The sequence below is a fragment of the Perissodus microlepis genome, chromosome 12 (genome assembly GCF_051167445.1).
Source record: "Perissodus microlepis isolate ML-2025 ecotype Zambia chromosome 12, ASM5116744v1, whole genome shotgun sequence".
Lineage (NCBI taxonomy): Eukaryota > Metazoa > Chordata > Actinopteri > Cichliformes > Cichlidae > Perissodus > Perissodus microlepis.
In genome coordinates, this window is record NC_140472.1 from 31,672,627 (window position 1) to 31,695,790 (window position 23,164).

General features: G+C 37.2%; 2 protein-coding genes and 1 pseudogene across 3 annotated transcripts in view; 1 reads left to right on the top strand and 2 right to left on the bottom strand.

The window, feature by feature from the left end:
- The window catches only part of prdm6 (PR domain containing 6), a 126,759-nt gene that overhangs the window by 51,641 nt on the left and 51,954 nt on the right, over positions 1-23,164 (top strand). The window lies entirely within an intron of this gene.
- On the bottom strand, positions 4,295-6,705 carry LOC146376656 (uncharacterized; annotated as a pseudogene).
- Positions 14,684-21,850, bottom strand: LOC146376657 (GTPase IMAP family member 8-like). 2 transcript variants are annotated; one of them, XM_084946933.1, is made up of 3 exons: positions 21,717-21,850; positions 20,783-20,844; positions 14,684-19,698 (listed from the first exon to the last, which is right to left on the bottom strand). In XM_084946933.1, the coding sequence occupies exons 2-3, from the start codon at positions 20,793-20,795 to the stop codon at positions 16,712-16,714; spliced, it is 3,000 nt and encodes a 999-aa protein (XP_084803059.1). In that variant the 5' UTR covers positions 20,796-20,844; positions 21,717-21,850; the 3' UTR covers positions 14,684-16,711. The 2 variants fall into 2 exon arrangements, with proteins under 2 accessions (XP_084803059.1, XP_084803061.1); XM_084946935.1 differs by lacking the exon at positions 21,717-21,850 and having other exon boundaries at positions 20,783-20,869.

A 23,164-nucleotide genomic window follows, 5' to 3' on the forward strand; every position in this document is an offset into this window, starting at 1 on the left:
AAGAGAAATGAAAGCTAGGTGGTTAAGATGTGCGTGGTAAGGAGTAGCATGTGACTGTGGCAGTGGCATTTTCTGTTTCACTTGCACTTGTGGAAAAGGGAAAAAAATAAGATGTATTTTACCTTCTGTACATCACGGAGTGAAGCATCATGGCATAGGGGTATAGTTTGGGCTAATGTAATAACTTATTGATCAGTTTTATAATGACATTTTAAACTATACATCAAACATCTATATCAAATCATAAACACAAAATAACAAAAATATATTGACAAGAGTACAGCACTACATTTAGGTTTTAAACTTAAACAGTCTCCATGAAAAGATGGTGGCTGAAAAGTGTTATCCTTCTGCCCTGTTCCACTCACCCTTTTTCTTACCCAAGATTTAAAAAAGATGACCATATTCTCATTTTACCTCACTCTTTACTCTTAACAAAAATAAATATTTAGTAGTCATCGTGAGAAGATTATTTTAGCAAAAGATGCAGGTAAAAAAAATATAAATAAAAATTATTAAAAATTGCATACATTAACAGTTGAAACTGATCTTATCCAGAGAGTTTGTCTGAGCTAATTTCAATGTAGATCTTTGACTTTTCTACAAGAGTTTTGAACAGAAAATTGAACTTTGAGCTATATTAGGTATAAGTGGGCCATACACCTAGTCTTCCTTTAACCCAACCACTTAAACTTCTCATAACAACAAACCATCTCTTCTATTTTTGAACAGATTATGCATCTAAATGTCACAACTAGTTTCTAATTCTAAATAGTCTTAATTTTAATTAATTGCTTATGAAGTTTAGCCTTTACAGGGGCCTGGAGCCTATCCAAGTCCCAAGTTTTATCTAGTGCAGTTAACCCTTAGGTGGCTGTTGCAGGATCCTGATTAGGGATGGGTATTGATAAGATTTTCACGATTCCGATTCCATTTTCGATTCTGTTTAACGATTCGATTCTTTATCGATTCTCTTATCAATTCTTTTTAAAAAAGGAGAACAATAAGGTCAAGTAGCTTAGAACTTTGTTTTATATCTTCTCTTTGAACAAGATAGAAATTTAGGAGTAACATGGCCTTACAAACCCAACAGTGAGATCTCAACAGATCCACAGCCTATGGCTCTTCAATGGGGTGTCACAGGGTCCCCAGGAAGAAAAAGTTGTAAATGTAAAATAATAAAATAAATATTCTTCTGTAGCAATAACAAAGTATAACATAAATTATTCTGTAGCAATTATACAAGAATATCCAGTAATATCCCTGCCTACAATTAAACGCATTCACTTACCGAAAATCGGGGGCATCTGCTGTGGCAAATGGGTGCAAGCCTTTGACCACAAACTTAGTCACTGCTCGGTGACATTCGTCTATCCTGGCCTGAAAGGAGACGCTAACGGTAGACTGCAGCGAGAACTGCCAGCATCTGAGCCAGCGAGACTCTGTCTGTCTCTCTCATCATGGTCACCTAAATGCACAGTAATGGCAGGTTTTGTAATAAGGCAGATCGCGCTAACATAATATGCACTGTTAGTTGATTATTTACCTGCCGCATTAACGGGAGAGGACGTGCAAACATTACTGCTGCTGCTGGGTTGAGATTCACGAGTCCGGAGCGGAATTAAAAACACGACATTCATTTAAGGTTATCGCGTGTTTTGTGAGCAAATGCTTTTGCATATTCGTAGTGTTTCCTCCCTTAAATGAAATATCTTCTTTGCAAGTATTGCAAGTTGCTCTGTTGTCATCCGTTCTCGTAAAGTATGACCAAACTTTTGAGCATTAGACGCCATGTTTCCTGCCAGGTAAATGACGCTCCGCAACGTGGTGACGTCATTCGGGGCGACTGGAATCGATAAGGGAATCGTTTGCAAAAATGGCAAACAATTCCAATGAATTGAAACAGTGGGAACAACAACAAGAACCGGTTTTCGATACCCATCCCTAATCCTGATTACTCCAAGTTTGTGTTACAAAGGGTGGAAGTCAAAGAGTAGGTACTGGTCTATATGTGGGGGCTTCCGGTAAACTTCAATGTTAAGGTTTCTATTCTCCTCAATGTGCACTGCACAGAAACGGCAAAAATATTATCCTTTCCAACGAGTTGATTTGAACCCTGAAGTCCCCTTAAAAGAGCCAATAACTTTACTTTACACTTTATTTGACCCACTAGGTTTAAATCTGGGACTCCCCACCATTTGACCTTATAACTGAAGAAGCTTCTCGGATGAGAGGTGAAACGTCTTCAAGCAACTTAAAGAAGTCCAGACGCTTTTCTTTGCAAGCTCCTTTGACTATTTTCAGTGATTGTACTCACCAGGTGACACTCTCTTTGGCAGTTCCAAACTGAATCAGGTTACTTGTAACCACCTTTCATTATCAGAATATCAAGGTGTTGCCTTGTACAAGTATGACGACAGAGTAAAGGTGATGTCTGATACAGTTACTGATAAATGACCAAACACTGAGCATTCCCTGGATTCTTTATGCTCTGTTGCATCTGCGCAAGCTCCATGCATTGTCTGAACCTTCAACAACAGAAAAAGGTCATACAAGTCTCAGGTGGTTTTATGTCTAATCTAAGCAAGAATCCGCATTAGTTGTTTTGTTATTATTGGGCTGTTTTTCCACTTGGATTAACCAGGCACGTACAGGACACCCAAAGATCTAATCATTGTCAGTGATAAATATCAAGTTGAGCTAATCATCCTGATCTACATGTAGAAAATGTTCACAAGATGTGATGGCAAGGGTATCACTTGCTATGCAGGGCAAGGAGCAAATGGTGGCAAAGGGCACATTGCCTTAACTAGTTGAAAAAACAGAAATGTGTGGATTTTGGTCCATTATCAAAAAACTGACAGTGGGTTTAAATTAAGATGCGGTTAATAGACTTACATAGAAAAAGCGGTTTGTGTGAATGAGTGAATGAGTAAAAACTGCTGAGTCATAACCACAGACTCAAAACCTGTATATGCTTTAGGGACAAAATCAATGGGCTACAGTTCTTAATTTTTGAATTCGGTTATTTTTTTCTGCATGATTGCCACAGGTATATGAAATCAAGCAGCAAACCATGGAGTCTACCTTTAAAAGTGTTTTTAAATAATTTCTTGTCCTAAAGAGCTCACAGCATTAGTACAAGCTGTGTTATTCCAACAGTGGTGTTTCCACCTCAAACACTCACATTATTATAATTGAGAACTGTCACTGATCTTTCTATGTACATGTACGTTTAAAGAATGTGGCGTAACTGTCAGGTGTGTAGATTATTTGTTAAGGTCTAAAAGATGATGTCTACCCTATAAACTCTGTGAAATAAATTTTCTGAAACTGGGTTTAAATATGAAAGGACCTTTTGAATAAAGGCAGGACATATTCCCTTATTTCAAAGATTCAAAATTGAAGAAACAAATTAAATCAAGCTTTTCAACAAATATGGTTTGTATTTCACTATGAAGTGCAATTCCATGCTTAGGTTGCCTGTACTTTGTTACATTTCCTTCACTTTAAAGTTAGATTACAACAGTTTACGGTCTTTTTTCCAATCAATCAATATCCGTAAAGAGTCTTCAGCTAATGTTTGCTTTTATTTAAAGTTTACTGTGATATTTCCCAACAGTAGTACTTATTCATTTTCCCGTATTGAATAAGAATTATTTTTGGTGATAAAGTGATCATCAAAATTAACGATAAGAACATCAACTGGTTTTTGTCCAAAATATGAAGCTTACATTTTAATATATCTCTACACAGACTACTTATCAGATGCAATAAGTATTTTATAAAAACAAAAAACAATCAGGAACCGAAACATTTTTATCATTCTGAAAAAAGAGACAAGCAATGCCAAAAAATGGTTATATAGTGCAATAAAGTGTTTTCTGTAAATAACAAACACATCTGAGCCAAAGACATTTTGTGCTTTTTGTGAGATTATTGACACCAGTGATTGTTTTTAAATGGAAAAATATGCATTACTTCCTGCAGTAAAAATGGCATGATGCAAATTAAATGAGATCTTTACCTAACTGATTTATATGATTAGTTTACATTCATTCATGTTTTTACTTAGCAGGCAACATTTTCTGCAGTAAAAAAAAAAAAAAAAAGATTGACAGTGATTTTAGAACAAATGAATCAATTTGTAATAATTTGAGTATATTATGTTATATGGAACTACATAAGTGTCATCTATCATGCAGCTATAACAAAAGTATTTGTTTATTAAAAGCTTTAAAACCAAAAGCTATCAAAGTTAAATCAAACTGACATTCAGGTAAAAGAGCCCGTTTTATAAAATGGTGCAAGACTTATCTCCGTCAGCTTTCTGTACATATTCTTCTATCCAGTCATTGATTTGTTTATCATGTTCTAGCTGTAGTTGGTTGATATCTTCTTCATTTGGCTCGCCCTCATTTCCTATAGAAAGATTGTAATTCAGCTCATCCACTTCTTGTTCTTGTTTTTTCTTCAGTCTGTCAAAGTCTCTCTTGTATTCTCTCTTCATGAGCAGATGTTTAAGTATGATGGTGTTGCTTTTTTGTTGTTTTTGCTTCATGTCTTCCATCTCACTGTCATGCTTTGCTCTCAACGCTGCAAAATCTACTGAATATTTCTGTCTGAACTCATTGAATTCTTCTGCTTGCTTTCTGGCTTCTTCTGCAATTTTCTTCTTCATTTCCTTGACTTTTGCCTCATAGATATCCTGCGCTAATTTCCAGTCTCTCTCCTCTTGTTCTCTCCTGAGTCTATCTTGTTCTTTTATTTTGCTTTCATATTCATTTCTTTCCTTATCATATTCTTCTTTGAGCTTTATAAGCAGCGCTTGTTCCTCCTCTTTCCTCTGTTTGTCTTCTTGATTTAGTTTCTCCCACCATTCTTTACGCTCTTTTTCCCAAGCTTCGCGTTCTAATTTCATCTCTTCTCGGTTTTCCATCAGCTTTCTGTCAGCATGCACATTTTTTTCACATTCTGATTTTATTTTCTGCTCAAGAGCTTCAAGTTTTTCTTCCCACTGCATTCTGAGTTTTTCTTCATATCTTATTGATGCTATGGTCTCCTGTTCTCTCTTTTCCTCCTCTCTCTTTGTCTTCTCTTGTTCCTGGTTAATCAGTTCTTCCTTCTCCTTCAGTACTTCTTCTTTTTCTGCTCTTTCTTGATCAATTTGTTTCTTTTTCGCCTGAATTTCTTCATCGCGTTTCCTTTGAAGTTCTTCCATCTCTTTCTCCATATCTGCTTCTTTCTCTTTTAGGATCCTCTTCATTTCCTTTTGTATGGCTGCCTCAGCTTCTTGGAACATCTCTGTAGTGTAGCAGCTGCCACCATTTTTCTTCACCATTGTTTGTACTTTGTCTAAAAGCTCTGCGACTTGTGAATGATTATTTTGATCTCTGTTGTTGAAAACATGGTATCTTCCTCCACAGTCGTCAATCAGTTTTTTAACAAAGTCATCGCTGACTTCTTCCATGTAACTCTCTATTGTTTGATCTTGAAGATCATCTCCTCTGGTGAATATATTCAATATATATATTTGGTAAATCGACCAATCTGCACTACCAGTAAGAACGCGTGAGGTCCTGGAGACAACAAGCTGATGCATTTCACAAGCTCCTGTTTGACTTCATGGTTGGACAGAGTCGTGTCGTACAAGCCTGGTGTGTCGACCACAGCAACTGGATGGCCGTCGACCACTCCTTTTGCTTTTTTGCAAACCTCTGTCACTGACTTCATGCAGGCTTTAGAATAAAAGCATTTTTGGCCTAAAATGGTGTTTGCAGTTGCACTCTTCCCACAGCCAGTCTTCCCAATCATCACTATCCTGAGAGCATCTGGGCTGTGGTTGGGATTATCAAAGGATTCTGTCTTCTGTGAAGGGTTTCCTTTGAGTTTAATCAAACGAGGCTTAACAAGCATTTGTCTTGTGAAGCACTTAGATCCCATAGCTGTCATCTTCTCCACAGTGTGCAACACCTCAGAGACCTGCTGCTTATCTTTGATGTTGAAGATGATGTTTCGTCCTCCACACCTCTGACAGAGCTCCTGGATGTTTCTGTTTTCACTAACAAAGTTGACAACAACTGGATCTGTGGGATCTGATTCCACTGCAAAAAGAATCATGGTGAAGTCGATGACCTGAGATCCAAATTCATTCTGGATGATCTCTAACTCTCGCTTGTTTTCGTCACTGAGGGGTCCCACAGGAAGGACCAGGATAAAGGCATGGACACCTTCGGGATTCCAGAGAGAAACACATTGCTTTTTGCAGCTCTTTATTGCCTCAGGAGATTTTCCATACAAAGCAGGCATCTCTACCAGGGACACTAAACGTCCACACACCTGTGTCTCCTTCTTAACACATTCTGAGGAGTCAGCAGGTTTACCAAACTGGTGTTTTCCTACAATGGCATTGGCTGCTGAACTCTTCAGAACTTCATATGTCCCACACAATACCAGGTTAAGAGGTGGTTTAAAAGTGACTGTTGTGGTGTCAGCTTCTTCACCTCTGTTTAGATAGCCTCCTCTGTTTTCATTCACTATGCTCTCCATCTTTTCCATGAGTTCTTGAAAATCCTTTTCTGGCAGATCTTTTTTGTCAAAGTTGATTCTCTGCTGCCTTTGTCTACAGTCCTGTATGAGTTGATCCCCAGCTGAAGTTTTTTTCTCCTCACTATGTGTCAAAATGACCATTGCATATTTAAAAGCATCTTGACCAAAGAATCTTAGGATGAGCTTTAGTTTTTGTCTGTCTTCTTCACTGAATTCAGAAGGCTTTATCAACAGGAGCAGAACATTTGGTCCAGGGGGGCAAAGAGCCACACACTTCTTCATTTCATGCTTCACCTTCTCTCCAGCTAAACTGAAGACATCTGAAGTTTTCACTATTATTAGGCGTGTTTTCCTATACTGTCCTTGAGTGACTGTAGTGGATGGGGACACCTTTTGCAGAAGATCCCCAGTCAAATCTTTTTTCCCAGTGATGAAGTTGGTTAGAATTGATTTTTTACTTTGAGTCTTTCCAAAAACCAGAATCCGAAGTTCATATGCTGTAAATCAACAAAAAAATTATTACATGTTTTCCAGCACATACATCTTTTATTCTTTTTTTAACTTTAATATTTTTTTTAATTATTTGTAAAAAAAAATATCTACTCTTTACGGGGAAGTGTTCAAATAATCTTTTTAAACTCTCTTATCCTTCTCCCCAAAACCACTGTGAAGGTGTGAACACCAGCCTTTTTAAATTTTTGGTGCATCAAATGATAATGTGCAAAAGCTGCTTGTATGTCTCACTAATGCACAAGGGGGCACATTTAAGAAATTTGGGGAGAGTTGATGCTTTTTATAGCTGTAGTAATTGTCCTTTAGTTTGTAAATTAGAAACATGTAACATGTTCGGGATAAGTGTCAAACAGCTTCAAAGTTTCTAGATTTGGATGTTCATAATACATACAATGCATATGTGTTTTGGTCAGGGTTGGACTGGGTCAGAAAATTGGTCCTAGCATTTTTTAATCCCATTATGTCCCTTCATCGTTGTCTTACCCTGTGAATTTCACATTCCTTGATTTCTTTCTCACTTCTCCACAAAGCTTTGTTACTAATTCTTGCTAGTACTACAATTAGCTGCACCTATTTTTAGTTTCTTTTTATTGTTTTCATTTTGTTTTCCAGCTCCACCTCTCCACCACTTCTTCCTGATGAAACTTATGCGTATGCAAGATTACCAGTCCAGCCCTGGGTTTGGGTAAAGTCATAACTGTCCCTACTGCCAACATAACTAGTGTATCTAACTGTCATTCTAAGTGTGTTAACGGGAGTAAACGTGGTTTCTGGTTTTGTTAATAATTTTCTTTGTCACCTTTATCCTCCCTAACGCATCCTTATTTTCTTGTGACTTTTGCCTAGCACTGGGCTTAACCTGGATTTTAGCTGTCCTCGTCATGCTCAGATACTTGCATTCTTTCTGTCTTGCTATCTGTGTTATGTTCTGATAAATCTTGCCAGACTCACCGCGTGATGAAAGAGGTTGTGATGCCATAGTGCCACTGTGATAGAAATATGAGGAATTGGTTGGTGTCTGTTGGATGAAAGAAAAAGGAAGAGAAAGTTGCCATCTAATATTAAACCATCAGACAAAAAGAATCTGAATACATGGACCTTTAGAAGAAACCTTAAAACTCCAGTGGGCTCTATCGTGTGGTGGATATGATGCCACTGGAGCAGGTAGAATAAGTGCAATATCATTGCCACTATAGGATCAGCCTGTGGATAGCATGGGTACAAATATTCTCCTTATCAGATTTGATAATAATGGTTCAGGTACTGGAGTACAAAATATATGTTTTATTTAATAATTGCATAGTGTCACTACACTGTTTTCCCTATGGTTATGAGAAGTCAAAAAGTTTTGACAAGACCTGAGAATGTGTTGTATGTGTAGTATAGTGCAGTATAGTGGTGTGGTAAAGGTCTGTCAGTGAGTGCAATAATATTATAAGGCAGAACTGGCAGCTGTATAAAAAAAAAAAATGGATGTTTAAAAAATGCAAACAATCATCAGAACAGTTTGGTATCAAAAGGCTTCCAACTAAAGTTGAATTATGAAAATAAATAAAGTAAGTCTAAATTATTTATTTATACTGGTGAACTTTATATGTAAATTCAGCTCAGAGAATTAAAGTCAGCTTCTTTGTACGTAAGATTTAAAAACTGACATGTCTGGTATTGCTCGTATCATGTTGTAGAACATTCGTATAATATGAATATATACAAAATGCGGTGCTTTAACTTACCTGCATTGCTGTCATACACTTAATTAATATACACAGTTGTGACTAATCTATTTAAGACCACACTCTTTTTGTAGCACAATTACAGATTTTATTAAGGACTTGAGTCTACCATGACCTACAAAACAGAGAACAGATGTAGTTATAGGTTTTTATATTTATTGCCTTTACTCTTTGTGAATGTACTTACCGGGTGAAACTGCTGATCGTCCTCAGCGGTTTTAAATGTTCCTTTGCAGATCCAAACTGAATCAGGTCACTCGAAAGTACCTTTTATTAACAGAATTGGGAGGTGTTGCCCTGTACAAGTATGACAGCAATGTAAAGGCTCTATCTGATAGAGTTAGAGCATTCTCTGCATTGTTTATGCTCTGTTGCATCTTAGCATAAAGAATTTTTCTTTCAGTTGAAGTCTATCATAAAGGCTCCATCCACCGAGTGAGTCTTCAAAACATCTTCCTTCCTAAAAAAAGTTGATACAGGTCAGCTATCAGTCATAGGCGTGGTTTCATAATTTTATACTTAATCCATTTTAGCATACTAATTAGTTTTTTGGATGAGTCTTATTTTGATAAACTAAAACATACAGGACATGTAAAGGTCTTATCTAAGACACCAATCACTGATGACTGTTTCCTGTTTGATGAGTGTCAGCTCGAGTCACGTCGCCATTCTGGCTTACAGCTAGCAAATGTTTACTAAAATATTATTGAGAGCTTCACTTGCTACCCAGGGCAATGAGCAAACCATGGGCCAAAAAAAGGGGCTTAACTTGTCTAACTGAAGGGAAGAAAACTGAAATCTGTAGATTTTGGTCCATCGGTAAAATACCATGCACGCTGTAAGATCAAAAGAGTTCTAAGAAAGGTGTTCTAAAAATGTTCTTGTTCTAAAACATCTCAAATGTGGTTAATGTCCTGTATTTTTTGTGTTTTCAACTGAATCTACACTAGTGTGTCAAAACAGCAACCATTTAATTTGGTTTATATTTAACAGAAAATCAATAAAGTTTTAGGATTTTAGGGAGCAAATACTTGTGAAGGTCAAATTTGCCTCAGAACACTAGAATAGAACACATTCATATAGATGGTTTTACTGTCGGATGAACTGAATTGATACAAAACCTGATGAATGTAAAGCAAAGCTGAATCAGTCGGTCAGTCTGTGAGAGAAGGGGCTTCACTCCCCGTTCAGCAGGAACTGCAGAGGGTCTACAAAATAATCTGCAGTGACCTCTTCTCCACCAGTGCATCCAGTTTGCAGCCAAACACACACAGAGCCAGACCTCAGAACCAGCTATCATTATAAAAACATGCCTTAACCTGACATGCCACCCCCATCTGGGTGCCATGATTTAACTGTGATAAGATACTACAGAAATTTGAACTGGTTTTGGTTTCTAAATTGATCTGCCATTTAATTCAGCGAACCATTCTTTTAACTAAATGATACTTTGTAAATCTATGTGTATCATCATTGATTTAGTTCATACTTTTACTACCACAGCTGTTTCCTAGTTAAAAATAATTTGACCCATATGAGTTAGAAAGTTCTGCTAATATTATTTGGTATTAAATAATAAATAAACGGCCAAAAGTAATTTACAGTTAATGCACATTATATTAATTGGATTTATGCGTGTAATATACACTATAATATTAAAAGCATTGGTGTCATATCGTTTTATGTTTGAATTTAGGTGTTTTTCATTATGTTGCCATGCGTGTATGGAATTAAGCACTTCAAGCATCAAGCACTCTTCACAAACATTGTTGAAAAGTAGTCTAGGGTTAAGGAATATGGTTGTTCTAAAGACCTCACTGAATTTGAGCATCAACAGTTTAGTTTATGTAAAATGTATGCCCTCCTAGATATCCCACAATCAGTTATAAGTGGTATTATAAATGGTAAAGTGGAAGCAACTACAGTAACTCAGCCACAAAGTAGCAGATCACATAAAGTAGCCTCTTGTGAAATTAACAGCAGTTGGTATGTAGGTATAATATTTAGGTGGCCCAGTACTTTTGTCTTAATAGTGTTTCCTCTTCAGTTCCATTTTTCTTTTCTGTCATGTTGTTGAGAGTGTACAAAAACTTTTGGATTATACGAATTGACCCGAATTCATTTATGATATTTTATACCACTCTTGTTTATTGGGCGTGGATTGGAGAACATCTGAGTATATCAGTATCTGTGGTAGTCATTAAATGAGCAGTGTTTGAAGTTACAGGCCTACTTACGACTTGTTGCAGCTGGTACAGTAATTAAAAGGTTCACAAGATGAAAATATTATTGTCTAAGTTCAACACTGGAACTAAAAACCCAAACTGAAAACAGGTCAGCTGAAAAAACCTTTATCAGGAGAGTTTGAAAGGAGTGCTCTGTTCAGCTATTACAGCAATGAAATGGCTATGGTTGACTGAGAAACAACATTACTGACATATTGCTCATTACTGATGTCCTGTGAGTGACATTGTGATATTATCATGCAGTCTGTTATTTAGAAAACAAAAATAATTATAAATGAATTCATTTGAGCTTACATTTTGTTGCAAATGATGTTTTTGGAAACATGTAACCACTTGACTACTTATTTGCGATATTTGTTAGGACAATATATAACCATGTAACCCGAATGTCCATTAATTTGTTGTTACCATTGGTTTTATTTTTAGAGTGTTCATACTTTTAAACTTGTGAAGTACTCTTTTCTTCCTTTAATCAACCAGGACTAATATCCTATCACTAATATCCTGAATATCTCAGCTGAGTATTTAAGGTATTAGCCTTGAGATAAAATTTATAATGAATGTGTTGACTACTTCCTTGTGAGTCACTACGTCCTATCTCTTATTTAATGCCAGCACTGAACAAAGTTACTCTTTTGCTACTAGATAAGTAATATTATCAGATCACTAAACATTTGTCTTTCATCTCTGTGAGTTGTCAGACCAGCGGACAAATCGTAAAAATGAAACTCAGTCTTATCACATTCCTTTATGCACATCAGTGCAACACCCACAAACAGTCCACCATATGTACTGAATGCCTTGACTTTAAAAATGACCATTTAGATGTCAAAACCATGTGATGCTTTACAAGCAGTTTGCCATTATAACACAAATATAACACTAATTATATTAAAGCTCATAGACTTAATAAAAAAAAGAGTGACACATCACACAAAAAGGTTTGAGAATATAATTTTATCGGAATCCTTAATAGCAAAAATGAGATATGTAGCATTCTTGGTATTCTCACGTTGTGGTGTATATCTATGTCCCAGTGGTCATTAAAATTACTGTTATAGCTGCCATGTGGCAACACTTGCTTGTAGAAGGACTTTTTAATGGGTGTAACCACCTATTATGAAGCTTTTATTTAGCTTTAGGTTGTCAGATCAAGCCTAGGTAATAAAGCAGGTCAAATAAAACATATTTTATTACAATATTCTTAACTGTCCTTTTACTCTGGCTAAATATTGCCAAAATATGTCTGTACAGGAGCAACCCTGACCAAAAAGCAATCATTGGGAGATGCTAAGTATGCACTAAACTTTGTTGATGGTTTTTTGAAGTGATAGAACACCTATAAAGTAAAGTACTGGACATATTGTACCAACAGGTCTGTACAGCTGTTCAACTAAGGAAAAACTGTGTTTTTGCCACTTTTTGCATGAATCTAAAGATCTTCATTATCTGCAGAGTTGAGTTATTTTCCCTGAGAACTGGCTTAGGTGTGGGTGAGCTGTTGCTTTCCAAGCAATGTTTGTTAAAACAGATCACAATAGGATGTAACTTTGAGTAAACAGATTATCCACGTAAACAACCCAAATTTATCGCCAGAGCCTCTGCACTGAGAATTCTACTGAAATTGATAAAATTAATAATTTATGTCATGTCAGTATTTTGGATAAATATTTGTAACTGGCAAATTACAATAAGTAGAACCATATAGTGTAGTGTACACATTCAGTGCGGTTTCATTTTATAACTGTACTTGGTCATTTTTCCCCCAGCTTAAGTTTTAAGCAAACTAATTAACCATGATTAATATCAATAGACAAATCAACTCAGATGCTGGAGAAATGTTGCACAAAAAGAAACAAAACATACCAAACTAATTCCCAGAAAGTTGATTCTGTTCATCTGGATGTTTAACTGGGACACTCCCACTGAAAACGCTATGGGCAGAAGAACAGAATCAACTTTCTGGGATTTTCCTTACCTGGATGATTGAGCATGCACCAACATAACAAAGTAATTGTAATCACTGCTGGATTAAACAGAAATGCAGCTGTGGGGTGGGAGTTAGGTTAGAAGTGAGTGTGCAGTACAAGCCACAGTTTATCATAGCACACGCTGCAGGTGAACCTTAAAAGCAGAATTCCTGAATTTTCTTTACTAGAAGCTAAGAGTACATACAGTTTGGGTGTTCACCTGAAACTGACTACAAACTTACCCTGTAAGCTGTGTCTTACCTGTACATCTTTAGGTACTTTGTTACTACCAGCCTGTCACAAAAACCCATACTTTATTCCTAATTGTGAAAGGTGAACCTTTCACAGTTAGGCTCCACCCAACAACTCCAATTAGGCTCCACCCAACAAAACAACTCAAACCAAGCTCCACTCCTTGTGGGCAGGTTTGAGTTGTTTTTCTTCCCTTAATTAGTGTCTCTTCGTTTGAGGCTGGAGTGGTGTGTGTGAGTCCTTTGTGCAGAGCACTGGTGTGGTGGATCTTGATTTTCCAAAGACATAAATAGAAAATAATATTTTGATTCTGCCACTGTTGGGTCTGGCATTAAGGGTTGTGCTTTATCTTTAGAAGGCCCAATTCATGAGAGCCTTGTAGTTGACTTTCTGTGTTATTTGTTGGTTGGAAGATGTCTCTGAGGCACAGGAAAGGGCCATTTAAAATGATTGTAACAATAAGCTAGTAAGTTGCTCGGAATTGCATTATCAAGCATGGAAAGCATTTATAGGGCCTGTATATGGAGTAAAGCAAATAATATGTCATGTGAAGAATCCATTTGTCTCCTTCATATGTATATTACTATTGTCCCACCTTGTTGACAAAAACAGGATCGATCTTTTATTCCTCAAGGTTTTCACATCTCCAAACATTAGCAACACAGAGGTTACTAAATTGGTGTGGCCAAAGACAGTGAAAATGTCTGCATATTGTGTGCTTGTGTTGATATGTTTATTTTTATGTGGTGAAGTGACTTCCACTGCAAGCAAATGTCAGTACAAATACATAAAAACTATCTATTTATCTTTTTGTTGTTGTTGCCTCAGAATTATATTCTCAAGTTCTCTTTCATGCTTTGCTACCAAAACTGCAAAGTCAGTGATGCATCTCTGTCTGAATTCACTGAGCTCCTCTTCTTGTTTTCTGGCTTCCACTTGATTTTTCCTCCTCTTCTCCTCCACTTCTTCTTCTTAGTTTTCTTGCAATATTTTCCATTTTTATTCCCCTGTTCTTTTCAGAGTCTATATTCTTCTGCTCTGTTTTTTCCTGCTCAAAATTGATTGAGCTTTTTCTGCCGTGCTTGCTCCTCCAGTCTCAGTTGCTCATCTTGAAGGCTTTTTTCCTCCCACTCTTTTTTTTTTTTTTTTTGCAATTTGTATTTATTTTCCTCTTTATTTTGTTCCCATTGCTATTGTGCTCTCTTTTCCTCATCCTTTTTCTTAATAAGTTCATTCTTCTGTCTTTCTATCTCTTCTTCCTTCTCCTTCATAATCTTTTGGATTTCCTTTTGAATGTCAGACGTGTCGTAGTCACCATCAAAGGTCAAAGCAAAAAGAACAAAACTGCTTTACACTAACATATATTAACATGTCGCAATTTCTCACCAAAATTGCTATATAAATATATAAAATACCACGTTTAATGCACCTGATAGCTATCAATAACAGTCCTATTGATTAGTATCCACTTTTATTAATGTACTTGTAGACTTTTTAAAAATTGACTTTCATGCAAGTACTCACCAGAAGAAGTATGTCCGATGTGCATGTAAATGACACCGTCCACAAGAAAAGCAATTCACATGATTCAGGGGGCTGGGCTTTGTCTTTGTATGACATTCCTATTAATCCATCATTAATGGAATAATTTAATAAGTGAAAAACAAACATTTTTTTTTGCAAGATATTTCAATAAAAGTTCATGAAAATTATAAAAAGAAACATTTTTATTAAGCTTTCTTAATTTTTATTTTCACGTATTCCTCAGACCTAATTTGGTAAATAAGTTACATTTCTTGATATAAATATCAAAATTACACTAAAAACAGTTATTATTGAAACTGAAATTCAAAATGAGGCTTAATTTTATAACTCTGCTTGTCCATTGGTTATTTTAAGTGATGTAAAGAACAATGCCTATAGTTGTCATGAATCGCTGTGTAGCAGGCAGGAGTTGGACCCAAAATGCAGGCACTGAGGCACGAGGTTTAAACACACAGAACTCAGCTTTATTTGCTGGCAGGGGAAAGTCATACAAAAGCAAACTAAACTAAACTAAACTGGAAACTCACAAACTAAACTCACAGGGAGACACAGGGAGATCCACACAGCATGAGGGACGACGCAACACTGACTCAGAGAAACACAGGGTTTAAATACACTGGGAAGTAACGAGGGGAATGAGACACAGAAGGAGGGCACAGCTGGGAGAAATCAGGACTGACGAGACAAGCAAAGCAGGACACATTCACATAAGACACGGACCTTCAAAGTAAAACAGGAAGTATGACACAGAGACGTGAACTTGGCACAGTGGAGACAGCAACTAAGAAACACAGAGACATAAACCATAAGGCAGAGGTCTAAGAACCAAAATACACAGAGGGAAATACTAAGCTTGGAACACAAGAAAGTAGACTTGAGGGAGTAACAAAAGACCAACCATGAGAACATAATGCACAATACAGAGTGACAGAAAACAAGAAACTCAAACATGCAAAGACACAGACTTACACAGAACAGAGGGGGCACAGAGAAACATGAAGGGCAAGGGATCAAAACTAGAAACCATAGAATAACTCACAAGTACAATAATACAAAAACCATGAAGAACTAAACACGCTGGGTCAGGAGACCCAGGAACCTGACAGTAGTCTGTTTTTGATATAAACTCAATTGCTAACATATTAAGTAGTCACTAAACAAAAGGAACAACCTAAATCTAATTATACATTTAGGTTGTTTCTCAGTTATACTGAGTATGCAGTATAGTGCTAACCCCTAAACTGTCCACAAACTTTACCTAAAATCAGAGAAGAGAATTGTACCAGTATGATATGTTCAAAATCTGGCTTTTAAGTAAGTCACATTTAACGCAAGTGTTCCCAACTTAAGCCTATTCCTTTCCCTGGAGACTGAAATGTACTGAAACAGTGACTGTGTTCGCCTACAGCTCTATAGCTATAGAACTTTCTAGCAGCACAGGAGTGCTTTACCGCAAGCACAAAAAGGAAATGAAGTCATATGTGATGTAATGTTAGTCCAACCAGAAACAAACCAAACGACTTAATTATTGGTCAAAGCTAAAAGCACAGTGCCTACATTAAATCTTTTTACATGTTGCTCATCCTTGTGTGTTCCATAGTGAGTGGTTTTCTTTATATGCTTACACAAGAAAAAAAATATGTCAAAGGCCGTTTTCATCTCTACTGCAAACCATTTCTTGGCAATTAGGAAATCTATATTCATCATGAGGTTTTAATGTGGGACACTGACAATGACTATGTTTATATGTAGAAACGTACATATGGAAACTTGTTTTCTTTTTCTTTTCTTTCAAAGGAAATGGCCTCCATTAAACACTCATTGATGTGATAACTTCAAATGTTGCTCACATCCAAGTAATCATCACTAAAGTGTCAGCATATCAGCATATCAATATAAAAAGTCATAAGATGGAACAGTTTTTTTCTGTGGCTTTCCTCACGTGTTCCTGGATCCACTCATTTATTTCTTCGTCGTGAGCTTTCTGTAGTTCATCAATTTGTTTTGGCTCTGGAATATACCGTTTGAGCTCACTCATTTCTTCTTCTTGTCTCATCTTCATTAGGTCAAAGTCCTTTTGATATGCCTTGTTCCTGCGCAGCTGTTGAATCATTAAGTCGTTGGTTTTTTGTTGCTTTAGTTTCATATTCTCAACTTCCCTTTCATGCTTTGCTACCACAACTGCAAAGTCAGTGGTGTATCTCTGTCTGAATTCATTGAACTCCTCTGCTTGTTTTCTGGCTTCCTCTTGATTTTTCCTCCTCATCTCCTCCACTTGCTTTTCTAAGTTTTGTTGCAATTCTCTCCATTCTTTTTCCTCCTGTTCTTTTCTGAGTCGATCCTCTTCTTTTCTTCTGCATTCATGTTCTTTTTTTTCTTGCTCATATTCAGCTCTGAGTTTTTCCAGTCGTGCTTGCTCCTTCAGTCTCAGTTGTTCTTCTCGAAGTCGTTTTTTCCCCCACTCTTTTTGTTCGTTCTCCCAAGCCTCTATTTCTTTTCGTATTTCTTCGTTCCTTTGGTTTGCATATGTAGCTTCTTCCGGTTTGGATCTAATTTCTTTCTCTTTCTGTACCCACTGTTGTTGGTGAATTTCTTCCCTCCGTTTCCTCTGTTTTTCCTCTTCTGCTCGCTTTTCCTCCATCCTTTTCTTCTCCTCCTCCTCTTTCTTAATGAGTTCTTCCTTCTCTTGCAATGCTTTTTCTCTTGCAGCTCTTTCTTGTTGAATTTTTAGCTGTGCCTCTTGGAGTTTCTTTTCATGTTCTTTCTCAAGGTCCTTCTTCTGTCTTTCTATCTCTTCTTCTTTCTTCTTCATAATCTTCTGCATTTCCTTCTGAATTGCTGCCTCTGCCTCTTTGAACATCTCTGAGGTGTAGTAGCCGCCACCATTTTTCTTCACCATTGACTCAATCTTGGTGAGCAGCTGACTGACTTGAGAGTGGTTACTTGGATCATTGTTATTGAACACATGGTATCGTCCTCCACAATCAGCTGTCAGTTTTTTTAGGAATCCTTCGCTGTCTTCTTCTATATAACTCTCAACTGTTTGATTTTTTAGGTCATCTCCTCTGGTGAATAAGATAATGATGAAGTCATTTGAATTCTTGCCAAAAAAGTTTTTGATGAGCTCCACAGTTTTTTTTTCCTCCTCTGTAAAACGACCGACCTGCAGGACGAGTAAGAACACATGAGGTCCGGGAGCCAACATTGTGACGCATTTCACGAGTTCCTGTTTAACATCATCGTTGGACAGACTTGTGTCGAATAAACCAGGTGTGTCCACCACAACAACAGGGTGCCCATTAATCTCTGTTGTTTCTTTTTGGCAGAGCTTGGTTACTGATTTCATACTGGCTTTCGAGTGGAAGCAGTCCCTTCCCAATATAGTGTTTGCAGTGGCACTTTTTCCACTTCCAGTCTTACCAATCAACACGATTCTGAGATGATTCTGAATTTCTTTTTGTGGAATTTGTTCTTTTTTTGGAATTTGTCTGTTTTTCGGAATTTTTTCAAAATGTATCTTCTTATTCAGTTCAGACATTACTTCATGTTTCAATCCAGGCAGTGGAAACCTTTGGCGAGGTCTTGGAATCATTGTTATTTTGAAGCCTGTTGATGCCTCACCTTTCATCTTTTCTACAGCATCCAATAACTGAGGGATCTGCTCTTGGTCATTGATGTTGAAGACAATGTATCGGCCAAAAAAGCTCTGAACAAGTTCTTGGATTTCTCTATTAGTTTTTACATAGTTAACAACATCTGGGTTTGTAGGATCTGACTCCACAGTAAAAAGAATCATGGTGTAGTTGTCAATTTGGGATCTCAGTGTATCTTTGATAGTCTTCACCTCTTTCTTGTCTTCACTGGTTGGAGGATCCAGCGGTAGAACCAAGATGAAGGCATGGACACCCTCTGGATCACAGAGGGAAATACTCTTGAATGCTTCCTTCTTTGTTTCCTCCTGAGGTTTTCCACAGAGAGCAGGCAGCTCCACCAGTGAAACCAGACGACCGTACACCGCAGCCTCATTTTTAATACACTGAGATGATTCAGATTCTACTTTTCTTTCTCCCAGGATGGCATTTGCAGCTGAAGTTTTGCCAACTCCAAATCTCCCAAACAGCACCAAATTCAAAGGTTTTAGTTTTTGGCTTTGAGGTACTTCCATACTGGCCTGAGGGTTTTCATTCAGTTCCGGGTTTAAAGGAGGAATTAAACGTGGACTTTGTAGGTTTTCCTTATCAACTCGAGATCTGTCATACAGTTCCAAATTCAAAGAAGAGTTTTGATTGGGAATTTGAGGCTCTTCAGTCCCATGTCCAGATTCTTCTTGTGGTTCTTCAAGTAAGTCAGCAGTCTCTGTATAGTTCAAATGTCCTCCTCTGTTGTAAGCCACAATTTTTTCCATCTCTCCCATCAGTGTTTCACGATCTGAGTCACGAAAGTCTTTTTTGTCAAAGTCAAGTGTGTAATGCATCTTTCTGCAGTTCTGGATAAACTGATCTATTGCTGTATTCTTTGCTTCACCCTTTTGTGTTGTGATGACCATAGAGTATTTAAGGGCTTCACCACCAAACAAGCACAGGATAGACTTCAGAGTGCGTCTGTCATCCTCAGTGAAATCAGAAGGATTGAGTACGAGCAGGAGAACATTTGGTCCAGGGGGGCAACGGGCCACACACATCTTCATTTCAAGTTTCACTTTTTCCACAGGCAGACTGAAGAGGTCTGTGGTTTTTGCCACTGTTACAGGTATTTTTCTCCATTCTCCTTGGACTATAGATTTCTTCGGTAATGTTAGACGAATAGGATTCTTTTTCCCTGTGATGAAGTTGCTTAGTGCATTCTTTTCATTATCATTCTTCCCAAATATGACAATCCTGAATTGAGATGCTGTAGAAAAACACAAAAAACATATTAAATGCCATATTGTTCCAATTTGCTTAGTGTCATAGTTGTCTTTTAATTTTGTGTTTTTGTCTTGCATTGATCTAGTGAAGCTGTTTAATGATAGGGGTCTTCCTGTCATACAAAAGCTTGCATTTGTTAAGTCTGTATCTGCATTTGGTGTCACTTTAAGGTTTTCATTTTTTTAATTAATTGCAGCTAGTCATGAAAAATCCCAACATGGCAAAAGCACGGTGATAAGATGTTGAAAAGATGTGTTTGCAGATGTCTAAATAACAGCAATACGTGATTGTTTTTTTCTGTACAGTAAACACAACCCTCGTTTCAATGACCGTCACTAGGTTTACAAAGATTTAAGGATAACACTCCATAGATACCTATTGCTCTGTGGGACAGTAAGGTTGCCACCACTCTATATTGTAATCATTAGTTATTATTGATCTCGGACTCTCTTTCACAACATGTCTTTGTCCTGTCTTCCTCCACTCACCCCCACCCAGTCGTGGCAGATGAACGCCCCTCCTTGAGCCGGTTCTTTTGGCAGTTTCTTTGTATTGTAAGGGAGTTTTTCCTTCCCACTGACACCCAAGTGTTTGCTCATAGCGGGTCATCTGCTTGTTTGGTTTCTCTGTTTCTCTGTCTTTACCTTACAATATAAGGCGCTATTAGGACATTGTTTTTATAATTTAGTGCTATATAAATAAAACAGAATTGAAAAGTTCAGAGGGTTCTGGTGAAAAAAAACCAAGGATCATCAGGGGAAAAAAGAGCTGCTAAACACACTGCACACACACACACAGTAAAGTGTCTTTTGGTGGTCCAAAAATACCTGTAAGCTCACATTCCTGGTGAATGACTTTACAGTGAACTACTTGCTACTTGGATAATGTGTGGAATGAAAGATGTCAAAGTCCTTCAACTCTTTTGGGAAGTCTTTCAGTGTTTAATAAATATTCAAACTCATGGATCTGTTACTTAAACATCTTTAAGTGTTGCTAGCTTGTATTTAATTTCTCAAATAGCAACCATCCTGAATGCAGGGATATTTTTGGCCATCTGCTGAACTCACCACGTGCTGCCATGTTTTCGCCTTTTTGACCTGGAAACTTCAGCTGGACAAAATGTTGGAATCTGTTGGGGTTAAATGAAAGTAACAACAAGGGATTAACAATGAACTTGTGACACAAGAAAGAACTATACTATCATAGACTAATCCATTTTTTAATCATTCTTTTTACACTCATATATATGTATATGTGTGTGTGTGTGTGTGTGTGTGTGTGTGTGTGTGTGTGTGTGTGTGTGTGTGTGTGTGTGTATATACACTCAGCAGATACAATCTTATGAAACAGGAGTGTCTACCTATGGTATTTATGGGAGTGTTTTCTACAATGAGCTTTTCAGAACCGTGAACTAAAGACATTAATTTGATTAGAGTTTGAATTAGAGGCCCTTCTGTATCTGCTCACTGACTTATTAGACTCATTTAACAGGGTGTGTCTAAGGTATCTCTCCTTTTGTTCGGTGGGATGGAGCAGTTTTTTTCTTTCTGTTTAAATCAGCTGACTTTGTCACACAAGAAGAAGCTAACAGGTGTTTAAATAATGTAATAAGTATTCTTAGATAATACATAAAGTGTTCTGGCATAAAACTATATTTCTGTGGTATCTTGGCAAATGTAATAATTAAGCATTAGTACATGTATATGATGAATACAGTTCAATGAATAATCTCTGACTTAAATGGCTTCAGCATAAATAACCTAAATATCTGAATTACATTTTGAGTCGAATTACATTGACATACTTAAACATGCTGCACTGAAATTGTCCCTTTGTCAGAGCATGTGGTAATACTACTTTTGATATACCTAAGCAAAAATACAATTAAAAGGTTGTTGTTGTTGTTTTGGTCTCTTTACAGTTTAAGGATAACAATTTGAACTCCACATACGTCCATGTATTTTAAATTTTTGTTAAATATACTTTAATGTAAGTACTCACCAGATGCCTTCCTCATGGTGTCAAAGCTAATAATGAAGGTAGCACCCTAAAAGGAAAGCAGCTCGCGTACTTCACTAAGGCGGAGCTGTGCTTATTATGACAGACAGATGACTTAACCTATAACGATGACTGACAAGTGTGGTATGTCAAGGAAACAGATACTGGATTTTTATGACTGTGACTTTACTTGTTCTCTCTACACTTATTTTTTCAAGTTCTTCCACAACCATAAGGCAAATGTTAGGGGCTCTAAACAAACAAAGTGTGGCAGTGAAAACTAGTATAACCTGTCCACAGGAGGATGTTCATAACTTTAGCCCACGTGAAATGAGAATGAAATGTTGGGATTAAATCTGAAACATGCAAACAGTCAAGCTATGATGCTGCTGTTGTGAAACTATTTCTAAAAGCACAGCTTCAAATGGGCAAAAAATTACTGATACTGAAGCTGAGACTTCATACACCAATTTATATTTAATTAGTAGAAACCTAAACAGGTTGCCATATACAATTAACTATACTTTGGGTCAGAGGGCCCGGTGGCGCCAGTGTCCGGCAGCCTTGCCTCTGTCAGTGCGCCCCAGGGTGGCTGTGGCTACAATGTAGCTTGCCGCCATCACCAGTGTGTGAATGTGTGTGTGAATGACTGAATGTAGTGTAAAGCACTTTGAGGTCCTTGGGGACTAAGTAAAGCGCTATACAAATGCAGGCCATTTATCTGTGTGTAACTGGAACAAAATAATAATCCCATGTATCCCAAGTATGCACTCATATTGTACCAGTTTTTTTTTAGTGTACTTCAGTTCAAATAAAAGAGTTTTAAAGGTTTAACCCTTACCACTGACCTAAGGTATTTTATTATTATCCATTAAAGATATATATCAAAATGTATTTGAAACACAGACTCGTCTTCCTGGGTGTCACTGTCAGTGATTTGTAGGTTTCTGCAGCATGTCGTTAGTTGTTGGACTTATTCTCAGCATTTCCTGTTGGCTTACAGAAATTTTGCAACAAAGCAAAACAAAAGTTTAACAAATATGCATGTTCATGTGACATTTCCTGTTTGCTAGTGACATCTGTAGTATGATTTGTTTTGTTTCGATTTTGACTCAACAAGTAAAGTGGTGTGGTTCCCTGAAGGAAAAACAAACTTTGGCAGCACCCAACCTGCCCCCCCCCCTCTCTCTCTCTTCAGTAATGACGCCTGAAACATGAAACACCTTGTCAAACTATGCACCTGCCCAACCCTTTCCTTTCAATCTGACAATGTTCTGCGTTATCAGAAAGGAAAGAAGTGGTGGAATGTAACATAGTACTTTTTTCTTCTTTTAGTCTCCTACAGTTAGTTGTTATTTAGGTATAAGATCATATTCATCCATTAATGTCAAATCTGCTAATAAATAATTTTTCTTTGTGATACACAAACCTACCTGGCAGTATATAAAGTT